The 13,817-nt window shown below is 40.5% G+C and overlaps 1 protein-coding gene across 1 annotated transcript in view; it reads left to right on the forward strand.

Moving 5' to 3' along the window:
• The window catches only part of LOC132123791 (serine/threonine-protein kinase PRP4 homolog), a 117,945-nt gene that overhangs the window by 86,426 nt on the left and 17,702 nt on the right, over window positions 1-13,817 (forward strand). Inside the window, exons 5-9 of the mRNA XM_059534429.1 lie at window positions 6,821-6,902; window positions 7,007-7,217; window positions 7,342-7,415; window positions 7,503-7,593; window positions 7,686-7,833. Coding sequence (XP_059390412.1) covers window positions 6,821-6,902; window positions 7,007-7,217; window positions 7,342-7,415; window positions 7,503-7,593; window positions 7,686-7,833 — 606 coding nt within the window. The remainder of the gene's footprint in view (window positions 1-6,820; window positions 6,903-7,006; window positions 7,218-7,341; window positions 7,416-7,502; window positions 7,594-7,685; window positions 7,834-13,817) is intronic.

Genomic DNA, 13,817 nt, shown 5'->3' on the forward strand with positions numbered 1-13,817 from the left:
CCTCCTGCTCTTCAAATCTGTGATGATGATGTGCGCCAGGTCTTCAAGAAAAACAAAAGAAGAAAAGCACCAGGCCCAGATGGCGTTACACCAGCCTGTCTGAAAATCTGTGCTGACCAGCTGGCCCCCATCTTTTCACAGATCTTCAACAGATCTCTGGAGTTGTGTGAAGTGCCTTCCTGCTTCAAACGCTCCACCATAATCCCCATTCCAAAGAAACCCAAGATAACAGGACTTAACGACTACAGACCTGTGGCTCTAACGTCTGTCGTCATGAAGTCGTTTGAAAAACTGGTTCTGGCTTATCTGAAGGACATGACTGGACCCTTACTGGACCCCCTGCAGTTTGCGTACCGAGCAAACAGGTCCGTGGATGATGCAATCAACATGGCATCGCACTTCTTCCTGCAACATCTGGACAAAACAGGGACTTATGTGAGGATCCTGTTTGTGGACTTTAGTTCGGCTTTCAACACCATCATCCCAACAACCCTCCAGACCAAACTAACCCAGCTCTCTGTTCCTAGCTCTATCTGTCAGTGGATCACCAGCTTTCTGACAGATAGGCAACAGTTATTGAGACTGGGGAAATTCATGTCAAACAGCTGCTCCACCAACACTGGTGCCCCTCAGGGATGTGTTCTCTCCCCTCTGCTCTTCTCCCTGTACACCAACGACTGCACCTCTAAAGACCCCTCTGTCAAGCTCCTGAAGTTTGCAGACGACACTACAGTCATCGGCCTCATCCAGGACGGTGACGAGTCTGCTTACAGACAGGAGGTTGAGCAGCTGGCTGTCTGGTGCAGTCTTAACAACCTGGAGCTGAACACGCTCAAAACAGTGGAGATGACTGTGGACTTTAGGAGAAACCCCCCTGCACTTTCCCCACTCACCATCATGAACAGCACTGTGGCTGCAGTGGAGTCATTCAGATTCCTGGGAACCACCATCTCTCAGGACCTGAAGTGGGACAATCACATTGGCTCCATTGTGAAAAAAGCCCAACAAAGGTTGTACTTCCTTCGCCAGCTGAGGAAGTTTAACCTGCCACAGGAGCTGCTGAAACAGTTCTACTCAGCCGTCATTGAGTCAGTCCTGTGTACTTCAATTACTGTCTGGTTTGGTTCAGCTACAAAATCAGATATCAGAAGACTACAGAGAACTGTTCGGACTGCTGAAAGGATTATTGGTGCTCCCCTGCCCACCCTCCAAGAACTGTACACATCCAGAGTGAGGAAAAGGGCTCAGAAAATCACTCTGGATCCCTCACATCCAAGTCACCCCATCTTTGAACTTTTGCCATCTGGCCGGCGCCTCAGAGCCGCAAATACAAGAACAGCAAGGCACAAGAATAGTTTCTTCCCCCAGGCAATCTACCTCATGAACAGTTAAATGTTTCCCACTTAAACTTATGCTTATGCAAAAATGTGCAATATGCTTATGCAAAAATGTGCAATATCCTTATATTTATTTGTTACCCCTCCATCCTAGAACATTCCTGCATCTCACTCAATCCTATTCCATTATCATTTATAGCACAATTGTTTATACACTTATTTATTTGCCAATTTGTAATTCTCCTGTAAATATTTATTTTTTATTTATTTTTTTTTTTTGTCTGTGTGTTGTTGTCTCGGTGTACTGGAAGCTTATGTCACTAAAACAAATTCCTTGTATGCGCAAGCATACTTGGCAATAAAGCTCTTTCTGATTCTGATTCTGATTCTTTTAAATCTTACGTCCGGAGAGGCTTACCTGTTCGATGTCGGTGGTATTTTTTATTTAATTTTACCTATAATTCCTGATACCACTGTGCAGGCTGGTGGTGGTGGTGTAATGGTGTGGGGGATGTTTTCTTGGCACACTTTAGGCCCCTTAGTGCCAATTGGGCATCGTTTAAATGCCACGGCCTACCTGAGCATTGTTTCTGACCATGTCCATCCATTTATTACCACCATGTACCCATCCTCTGATGGCTACTTCCAGCAGGAGAATGCGCCATGTCACAAAGCTCAAATCATTTCAAATTGGTTTCTTGAACATGACAATGAGTTCACTGTACTAAAATGGCCCCCACAGTCACCAGATCTCAACCCAATAGAGTATCTTTGGGATGTGGTGGAACGGGAGCTTCGTGCCCTGGATGTGCATCCCACAAATCTCCATCAAATGCAAGATGCTATCCTGTCAATATGGGCCAACATTTCTAAAGAATGCTTTCAGCACCTTATTGAATCAATAAATATATATATGTATGTATATATATATATATATATATATATGTATGTATATATATGTATATATATATATATATGTATATATAATGTATGTATATATGTGTGTGTGTATGTATATGTGTATATATATATACGTATGTGTATATGTATATATGATTTTCTATATTTAGAAGAAAGTGTTTTTTATTTCAGCTACCATATTTTCCGGACTATAAGTCAGACTTTTTTTCATAGTTTGGCTAGTCCTGCGACTTGTAGTCAGGTGTGACTTATCAAAATTAATTTGACATGAACCACAAGGAACTACACTAACTTTTTCCACTGGTGGCACATGCGCTACTAACTTTATCAGTTACTGGCGCAAAACATGATTTGGTCGCACAAATTATTTATAGTAAGCCGCTCTGGATAATAATGAACAATAATGAAACTGTATTGCATACAGATGTTCGTTTTATTTTACTTGCCATCTTTTAAACCACATTCCTTGTTTTATTTCTTACAGTACACACAGTGCATTGCTCCATCTTGGTAAATTAACCCAGGGCTGTAGCTGGGGTTAGAGGGGCCCTGGTGCAGGTTGTACAGTGGACCCTGTCTGATATTGTTTAATTTGTACTGTATGTTCGTTCTATTTATTTATTTGTGCTATTTACGCAATGGTTACTTTTTTTTAAGTTTGTAGGTGTCCAGAAACTAATTTAAAGTAGCGCTGCATAGTCTTCACTGTAAAATAAAATACACAGTCAAACCAAAATGTATTCAGACACCTTCAACATTTCTCACATTATCACAGTTTATTTACTATAGTTTAGAAATTGGTCAAGTCATGTCAAGTCACCTTTATTTATATAGCGCTTTAAGCAAAATACATTGCGTCAAAGCAACTGAACAACATTCATTAGGAAAACAGTGTGTCAATAATGCAAAATGATAGTTAAAGGCAGTTCATCATTGAATTCAGTGATGTCATCTCTGTTCAGTTAAATAGTGTCTGTGCATTTATTTGCAATCAAGTCAACGATATCGCTGTAGATGAAGTGACCCCAACTAAGCAAGCCAGAGGCGACAGCGGCAAGGAACCGAAACTCCATCGGTGACAGAATGGAGAAAAAAACCTTGGGAGAAACCAGGCTCAGTTGGGGGGCCAGTTCTCCTCTGACCAGACGAAACCAGTAGTTCAATTCCAGGCTGCAGCAAAGTCAGATTGTGCAGAAGAATCATCTGTTTCTTGTGGTCTTGTCCTGGTGGTCCTCTGAGACAAGGTCTTTACAGGGGATCTGTATCTGGTACGTGGCTCTAGTTGTCCTGGTCTCCGCTGTCTTTCAGGGCAGTAGAGGTCCTTTCTAGGTGCTGATCCACCATCTGGTCTGGATACGCACTGGATCCGGGTTACTGCAGTGACCCTCTGATCTGGATACAGACTGGATCTGGTGGCTACGGTGACCTCGGAATAAGAGAGAAACAGACAAATATTAGCGTAGATGCCATTCTTCTAATGATGTAGCAAGTACATAGGGTGTTATGGGAAGTGTTCCCGGTTCCGGTTTACCTAATTAATGCAGCCTAAAAATCCTTTAACGGATTTAGATATTAAAAGCATATTAGTATGTTATGTGTAAACCAGGTTAAAGAGATGGGTCTTTAATCTAGATTTAAACTGCAAGAGTGTGTCTGCCTCCCGAACAATGTTAGGTAGGTTATTCCAGAGTTTGGGCACCAAATAGGAAAAGGATCTGCCACCCGCAGTTGATTTTGATATTCTAGGTATTATCAAATTGCCTGAGTTTTGAAAACGTAGCGGACGTAGAGGATTATAATGTAAAAGGAGCTCATTCAAATACTGAGGTGCTAAACCATTCAGGGCTTTATAAGTAATAAGCAATATTTTAAAATCTATACGATGTTTGATAGGGAGCCAGTGCAGTGCTGACAGGACCGGGCTAATATGGTCATACTTCCTGGTTCTAGTAAGAACTCTTGCTGCTGCATTTTGGACTAGCTGTAGTTTGTTTACTAAGCGTGCAGAACAACCACCCAAAAAAGCATTAAAATAATCTAACCTTGAGGTCATAAATGCATGGATTAACATTTCTGCATTTGGCATTGAGGACACAGGCCGTAATTTAGATATATAATTGGTAATAAAATATGACAAGAACTCAGTTAAACTGTGTCAGAACAAATTCCTTTTGATAATGTCAGATAACTTTGATAGAATGATATATTTCATAGATATGTAATGGAATCAAACAAAACTGTCAATTTCAATTTCTCAATCTCAATTTCACTGGTAGTCTACAGTTTGAAAAATTTTTGGGTATAATATTTCACAGATCACTGTATTTTGCTATAATGATACACATCCGATTTCTTTCTCAACTCTTTACTTTCACTTAAGACATAATCACAGACTTTTTCGGATACACTTTCCAAGACGGGTATTTTGACATTTTTTTATGTATTTGTCGGTACAAAAGCAAGAAGACTTTGAGACGCATCTCTTTGTGCGCCCCTGTGTGTGCCCTGAAAACAAGAACACTGCGGTGCTGAATTGAGCTCTTTCGCATCTTTTTCTGTTTATTTAAACTCCGATTTGTATTTGTTCGTTCAGGTGCAGGATGATGCGAACGTCCTGAAGGAGAGCTCGGTTCGGTGTTGCTGTCTGTGAGACACGGCTCTCTCGTGGCACCAAACACGGCGTGCTAGTAACCAGCTAACGTTACTCAGTTCAGCTTGACCGCATCTTGTGTTTGAATGCTTTAAACTCTTTTGAATGTTTAAACTGGCCTTGTTTAAAAACGTGTGAAAATGAGTCGCAGGGCTGAAGCCAACTTGATGTGTTGAATGCTGAGAGAATGTTTTAAAATGTATTCTTAGAATACACATTTCTGTTTTAATAAATGCTCATAGTAAATCATAGCATATTGGCTAAAAATAAGGCAGGTACAAAAATAATCAGTGATACATTTGCGACCTCATAAAAATTAGGGTCGCAATGGCATTTCATAAGGTCGCATATGCGACCATTTTGGTCGCAGTGCAGTTCCCTGAACCAAGAGAAATGAACTAAGAGAAACAAACCAAGAGAAAACATTACCGTCTACGAGAGGGCACTCTATGCTGCTCAGTGTAGGCTACAGGTGCACTGAGCAGCATAGAATGCCCTCCCGCGGCTGGAGACGGTAATGTTTTCTCTTGGTTCTAAATAAATGCGACTTATAGTCCAGTGCGACTTGTTTTTTTTTTTTTTTTTCTCATCATGACGTATTTTTGGACTGATGCGACTTATACTCAGGTGCGATTTATAGTCGGAAAAATACGGTAGTTAAATTTACAGGCTACCAAAATCTCAAGAGTACCTGGGATTTTAAATTTTGCGAGCCCTGATTTGAGGCATTTAATTATGTGTCATTTAGCCAGTCTGTTCTCTGTCATGGATCTCCTCTATTGTTTGTGATAGTGGTTACTGATTGTAACGGTACTTATGCTTTGTACACAATATTTTTTTATTTTTATAAAAAAAATTTATTTGCCGTTGTTTTAAAAGAAAAAAATAATGCAATTTGGAATTATTGGAATTACTATTAGGAACAATATTTGAGAGTAGGGTTTTAATTTTTTTACTCAAGTTTTCTTAATGTAGACAAGGGCGAGTGCATATCTAAAGTCTTAGGTGTTTATTTAGCCTCTAATTGATACCCTGCGATAAATCTGTACACTAGATGTGGTAAACATGCGTACGAGTCTATTTTATTGATTTATGCTTATTGGTCCTAAATGACAACAATCTATCACTGCAATTAAAATTGAGCTATATATATATATATATATATATATATATATATATATATATATATAATATACTTAGGTTTTTTGTAAATTGGGTACACTTATACACTTAGGTTTTTTGTAAATTGTAAATTGCTGGTTTATACCTGTTTTTGTGGTAGTCCCAAATAAGGCGGAAAGCCTGAATTTCACCGTCTTATCCAGGAACTGCACTTGGATGACAGCCACATCTAGTGCTGATTGGCTTTTCAATTTGTGTGGAAGAAAAGTGATTTGTGTTGCCCGGCACGCATTTCTCTATTCACTTCTTTTCTTTGACTTCTCAATCTACTCACGTGAATAATTAAATTTGCTTTTTGTGTAAACACACCATAAGACTAAGCAAAAAATAGCTGACAAAATTATACTACACTGGACCACAAGATTAGTATTGAAAATGGGTTGTAAATTAACAGCATTTGCTTACTGTGCAGAATATTGTCCAGAATGCATTGTTTTCTACAGTATGTCACTTTTAATGGAAAGCAGTATGTTACTGTCAGAATTTGGCCTTTTATTTTACAGCAATTTTTTTACACTGTAGACCTTGGTAAGCCTAAGAGACTTTTTAAAATATATTTACATTCAAAAGTTTGGGGACTGTAAGACTTTGTGTTTAATGGTAAAATATATTTTTCGGTAGTAATAAAATTATTTGATAATTGTATTGAAATGCCCCTATTTGAGAATATAGATGAATTTAAGTCTTTTGAGTTTTTTGACTGATGTCAAACCTTAATGAATATGTTTAGGCTAGAGGACTTTGATGCAGAAGAGGAGGATGAAGAGGCTCTGATTGAGCAACGACGACAACAGCGGCTTGCCATTGTGCAGGTAACACAATTTAGCACATTCTTCTGAAAGACTGTAACTTGCCTCCTTTTTAGAGATGATGATCAGATTATACATCCATAAAACTCTGTTTTGTTTTGATATAGAAATATAAAGCTGTAAATGAGGACAGTAATATGGGCTCCATGGCATCAGAGCCGAGCAGTCCTCAGAGCAGTACCCGCAGTCGTTCACCTTCCCCTGATGACATCCTGGAACGGGTAGCAGCCGATGTGAAGGAATATGAGCGGGAGAATGTAAACACTTTTGAGGCCAACATCAAGGCCAAGCACAACCTCATCGCTCAGGAGAAAGAAGGTATTGTACTCTGAGTTTTCAGAAAATTAGGGGCAATTTTTATGTTACAACTAAATAGTATTTTTCCAATAAAGACACATCAGCAATTTGTAAGCTATTGATGGATTCTTTGTCTTTTATGCAGGGGCCAACCTAAAGAAGCCCTCTGCACCTGACATGTTCACTGAGTCAGATGACATGTTTGCTGCAGATTTTGATGTAAGCTTATTTGGCCTTTCTGCAGGTTTAAGATTAAACCAGTTGGTTATTTTGAGAGATTTGACTGCTTTGTTGCTCACATTACAGAGTGCTAGACTGAGGGCTGCAGGCATTGGTAAAGATTCTAAGGAGAACCCTAATCTCAGGGACAACTGGACTGATGCAGAAGGATACTACCGTAAGTCTTATTTTATTCCAAACTCTTGCTTCTTTCCTAAAGGCAGTGTATTTTAGATGCAAGAAAGAACAATTCATAACTTCTTTTTTTAGGTGTGAACATCGGTGAGATACTGGACAAACGGTATGATGTGTATGGGTACACTGGACAGGGTGTGTTCAGTAATGTAGTCAGAGCTAGGGACACTGCCCGGGCTGGCCAGGAGGTGGCAGTCAAGATCATTCGAAACAATGAGCTCATGTAAGTACTCCTCTAAACAGTGGATGTCACAGTGACTGCTTTTGTGCTCTTTTATATTTTACCCAAATGTTAGAAGTTTTCCACCATACAGTAGGTGGCCAGCCAGAGTGTGCTTTTTACCGCCACAAGCGTCTACAAAGTGCATTTGCAGCCTTTGACCGATGAGTGGCACTTTAACCACAAGTTATCAAACAAACGCATAAAGCATATTTTCGCAAATAGCCGTCAGCTTTGCCTCACTGATGTTACATTTGACAGCTGTAGTGGGGGAAAATGAAGGAAAAACACTTCAGTTAAAATATTTAATAGTCACAGATAGGGCTGTGCAAAAAATCGAATGGGATTTTCATGCGCATCTCATCAATAAAGGCACTCCTGTAATTAGTAGTGTATCTCCAACACGTGCGTTCAGATCAGAGTTGCCAGGTTTTCACAACAAAGCCTGCCGAGTTGCTTCTCAAAACTAGTCCAATCGCATTTCCAGTGGGTTCCACGATAAAAAGAATTGCATCACGAGGTTAAAATACATGTACATTGGTAAAATTCAGCTTTTAGGGGCTAAATATCACATTATTGGGATTGGGGATGCTTCAAAAATCAACCGTGGACTTGGCAACACTGGTTCAGGTGGAGCTGCATTTACTACACAGAGCCATAGTTCACTGACAATCTACACAAAATCGCTTTCAAAATCGGCAATGAATTGGCTGTGACCATGAATGTCATCTTGCAGCCGGCAAGAAAACATTAGATTAATGTCTCCTTTTTCACAATTATTAGACTACTTCTGCCTGTGCTTTGTGTGCTTAATGCATGTGTACTATTTAAACTATTTAAATAGTACTTATTTAAAAAAATTACTATTTAAAATAACTGTTTTCTATTTAAATATTTTACAATTTAATTTATTCCTGTGATCAAAGCTAAATTTTCAGCATCCAGTCTTACTCCAAGTGTAATAATATACACTATACTATTCAAAAGCTTGGAGTCAGTGTATATATAGAAATTAAAACTTTTATTTAGCATACACGTTAAAAACTATTATGATAAATATTACTAACAATGTTGTTTCAATTTATCAAAAAAAACTGTAAATTATATATACATGCATGCATGCATGCATACATACATACATACACATTATATATATATATATATATGTATATATGTATGTACATATATATATATATATGTGTGTGTGTGTATATACATATATATATATATATATATATATATATATATATATACATATATATATATATAATGTGTATGTATGTATATATGTATGTATGTACTATATATATATGTGTGTGTGGTTGTGTGTGTGTGCGTGTAGAAAATCTGAATTAACAGGATTTCTGATGGATCATGTGACTGAAGTTATGATGCTAAAAAGTCAGCTTTGATTTGTTCCTAAAAAACTGTTTAACTGCACTCCCAAGTGAATATTAAATTTTGTGGGATAATTAATTATATTTTAAATAAACTACAAACATTAAAAATATATATACTTATTTTGTCCTCACATTCATTCTTCTAACTCTTCCCTCTGTCACACACCTGACTGAATGGCTCATTATACACCTCATTATGCGGGCCTTTGTCTTCTCAGGTGTAGATCACAATAATATGCATGATAGTTGACGCCTACTTGCATATGCCCTTTTCAAACAAAAAGTGTCTTAGAAAATTTAAATCAGTCTATTGTTTTCAGTGAGTAAACAAGATGATTTTCATATAATTTTGAAGCAAAGATTCTAGGCTACAAGCTCCAGGTTTGACAGTCTTGTGAACAAATGTTTTAAGACCTTATTTCAGTGACTTCTAAATTTAAGTTTTTCACTAACCACACATAAACGTTTTCTCAAAAACACAATCATGTACATAAATGCTATTTATATATCATTGTAGCCCAGTTTGTTTCTGAATACAGTGTTTTCAGACTTTAGCCATGTATACTTTTATAAGCAACGGAAAAAAGCACAGAAGTCAGGGCATGTCAAGACTTCTCCAGGCCCCCAAAACCCCATAGACCTCGGAGGGTTAACGACAAGTAATTTCAACTCGCTAATTTAAATATGGCCTAGTGATGAATTGCTTTATTGAAGTTCATTTGACTTTAACAATATTTGCTGTTTCAACTTATTCAAAATTGTTGACATTAATTTTCTAGTAATGATAATGTAAACTTTATTTTAGATACAGAAAAAATATACTACATTTGTTTGAAACATTTAAATAGTTTATAATAGTATATAAATATTTTTTTCTTGCAGTGTTTATAAACAGGGTTTTAATATTAAGAACAGTAAACAACCTGCCTGTGCATGCTAATTGGTGAATGCCAGTATCTGTAGGCATACCAGAAACTTCCAGTTAAGTTGTAGCTAAATTCTGCAGTAGAGTAGACATCCAGGACTGAGTCTAGATACCTCTGGTTTAAAGTTTCCCTATGCTGCTTTTGTGAGTAATAGGAATGTAACAATGTACTCAAAGTCGGTTGAAAATTGATGCAAATATGTGATGCAAGCTGATTTAGACGTTAAATCAAGATACGCATGTTAAATAACAAAGCCTGCTGAAACAGCATACTGTGACCACGCTTTACAAGCACTATAGCAGCAAACATTTTGGCAAGTTAATAAATCGTAGCAAACATGATCTACCCCATGGCAGGGTAGATTTTTGATGAAGTGTGATAGAGGTTTGGCTTTCTAATGACTATAAATGTAAGCAGTGAGGTGGCAACAGACAAAAAAAACGGTGTAAATACACATACAATGTTATAAATGGCTTGTTTAACCAAATATGAAAATTGTTATTAATTACTCACTTTCTTGTCGTTCCACACCTGTAAGACCTTTGTCCAACTTCAGAACACATATTTTTGATGAAATCCGAGGGTTTATCTGACTCTCCATTGGCAGCAACTAAACTAAAGCATTCAAGGTCCAGAACGGTAGCACAACATCATTAACCCCTTTACTTGCAAGCATCGCAGACGGCCCCAGTTTATTATTGTTTCACTTTCACAGCACTAAACCTAACTCTCTTACTTGATCTGGACAAACTGTTCATCAATTGAAAGTTTAAAGACTCTAGCTTTGATATTTGACCAATGTTTTGATAAAACATTGGTTGCAGTGACAGGTATTTAGTAATTTATGTCAGGAGTGAAAAATAATAAATCCGTATTATGCCACATTTTGAATAGAAATTCACCACTCATTCATATTCAGTCACGTCAGCAGCGGTTTATTTGTGTTCACATAGACTCACTGAACAGCGTCAATAAGGATTTATAGACCAAAGATGCATATCTGCGGAGATATATGGATATATTTACTGATGTTTACTTCATATTTCTTCAGACAGAATCGTCATTTCTATTCATTTTCCACTGATTTAAGCGATCTGATGATAAACAGCCTCTCCCAACGATCTGTGTGTGTGTGTGCAGGGCTGTGTGCTCATGCTGTGTGTCAGACAAACTCTGATTGGTCCTTCGCCATGTCAATCTTTAGAGTGTCATAACCGGACACCGCCACATCGTGTCACATGCTTCCTGTACACTTCCTGGTAGTTATCTGGAAAATGTACATCTGAAATGCTAACTTGTGCAGCGATGTAAAAGGCTATAAATAGCATATTTTACAACAGTAAACGACCCAATTCCACCCGCAGTCGCAAAAGGAAGTTATTAAAAACACTCGATGGGGGTTTAAAGTGAGTTTTGAGTAAAAGTGTACTAATAATTTCACAAATTCTCTGATGTAGCTTGATGCTAACATTAGCTCTAATAATAGCAGGTGTATTTCTTCATAATGCATTTCTGTCACAATAATTCACATAAGGTCGTAAGAAAATGGTTTGCTGTATTTTTATAGTAAGACTTTTGATAAATAAGGGCTAAATGCATACTGAGATTAAAGCGAGATTGCAGCTTTGACTTTGTAAAGCCTGAAAAACCACAATAAAGGCTAATAAAGGTGGAATAAAAACAATAGAATAATGATAAAAGAGTAATGCGGATAATGTGTCATACCTGGCAGAGGTGTGAAAGACTTGTTTGGTGAGAACAATGGAACCATGGTTCCCTATCTGTCGGTCACTACGAGTTATGTCGAATGACATATGGGGTCTCACTTGGGAGGCCAATCATCTCTGAGTTAAAGAGAAAACGCCAATGAAAATTGGCTAGTGGATTTAACATACCTGAGCCACTCCCCGTGCCAATGGGTATAAATAGGGCGACAGGTGCATCCACTCATTAGATTTTTCCACAAAGCCATTCATTTGCTGTGTCGGGAAGCTGTTCTGGTTGGCGGTACGGCGCAAACAGTGGTGTCCCTTTTAGCGATTCCCCTGGGCGCTTCAACTAAGAGAGCAGATTTCCTAAAAGAGCAAATCACGGACGATTCACGTCTTTTTAAAGACGCAGATTCGTCCGCGTCCTTCTGGATGAGGTCGTTTACTGTTCTCTGACAACGGCCACGATCGTTGTCTTCCGTGTCTGGGCATTCAGCACGCTGAAGGCGCATTCGTGGATGGTTCATGCATGCACTGCGTGTGTGACCATGGCAACGCTGTGATCGCGTCTCCCCTTTCTTAAAGGTAAAGGAGCAGACCCCTCTGTCACTACCCGTTCCGGTTTCTCTGCCACGAGCAGAGGATCGCCGGCTAGTGCTCTGGAAGATTTGAAGGTGACAGTGAGAGCTTCTCCACCGGGCCACGCCCCACGGACCTCTTACCCCTTCCGCAGTGTTTGTCCTGTGCGGCTGCTGGGTGATTTTGCTGGGCTGTCTTATGGCAGTTGTCGATTGCAGCATCGGGGATGGGCTGTTGACCTCTGTGGATGAAGATTCGGCGTGGCTGCCCCCCTCGGGTGTTGTCGCCACTGCCGAATTGGACCCAGAGTTGACAGCCGTCTTTGCCCGGGCAGCTGTGAGCATCAGGATGGAGGTGAATGCACCGCCCAGCCCTGAGTGCTCATGGCTGTTTGATTGGTTCTCGGTTCCTGACAGAAAAACAGCAGACTGAGGCCATACAGCACATCTCGCCACGACGTGATCCTCCGGTTGCCACCATTCCGTCGCGGGCAGTGCCTCAGCCTACTCGTCGCCGTGGGCGCCCCACTGCGTCCTCCACACCAGCTCCGCCCCGTGCTGAGAGTTCTTCGAGGCCGGCGCGTTGAGCCCCGCGCAGGAGAGCGGCGCCCCCGTGTCACTTCCGGCTGCGAAGTCCTCTAGGAAGACGACTAAGCGGCCCTGACACGGGCAACTCGGAGATGTGGGAGACTGCTCTACAGGAGCAGGCGGAGACAGAGCCACTCCTTCCCCCGGAGGAGGGCCGGGTGGAGAATCCTCAGTTTTGTTCTTTCTGTTCCGTCGCTGGTCCAATGGCTGGCGGCACCCACTTTTTCATAAAAGAGCAATTTCCCTTTCCTCCGAGTTGCAAGGCTCCCGGGTTGACGATGAGTGACGCACTGCCTCCTCATTTTCACCCACGCTGCCCCCTTTCGCCAACGGTCAAGAGGTCACGGTTCGGAGACGCAACGCCTCTCCACGCATCTCTGGCCAGTTCCTCCGGGAACACGAGGAGTGTGGTTGTGATGACTTGGAACGCGATGCCTTCTGGGCCATCCGACACAACTCCCCTTCGCTGCACCACTGCGGGTATGTCGACTGTCCCTTTGGTGCCACTTGTACGGAGTTTGGGAGCGTGGCTTGCGCTGCCCAACCCGTCACGCTGGCTCATTCGGACGGTCTGACTCGGTTACGCGATTCAGTTCGCCCGGCGACCTCCCAAGGTCAATGGCGTGCTCGAGACTCCGGTGGCAGTCCGGGACACCTCTGTCTTGTGCGAGGAGATTGCTGTCCTGCTGGCGAAGGATGCAATCGAGCCGGTCCCTCCAGCCGAGATGGGGACGGGGTTTTACCGCCCTTACTTCATCGTACCCAAGAAAAGCGGTGGCCTTCGGC

This window comes from Carassius carassius, chromosome 42 (genome assembly GCF_963082965.1).
Source record: "Carassius carassius chromosome 42, fCarCar2.1, whole genome shotgun sequence".
In the NCBI taxonomy this organism is placed as follows: domain Eukaryota; kingdom Metazoa; phylum Chordata; class Actinopteri; order Cypriniformes; family Cyprinidae; genus Carassius; species Carassius carassius.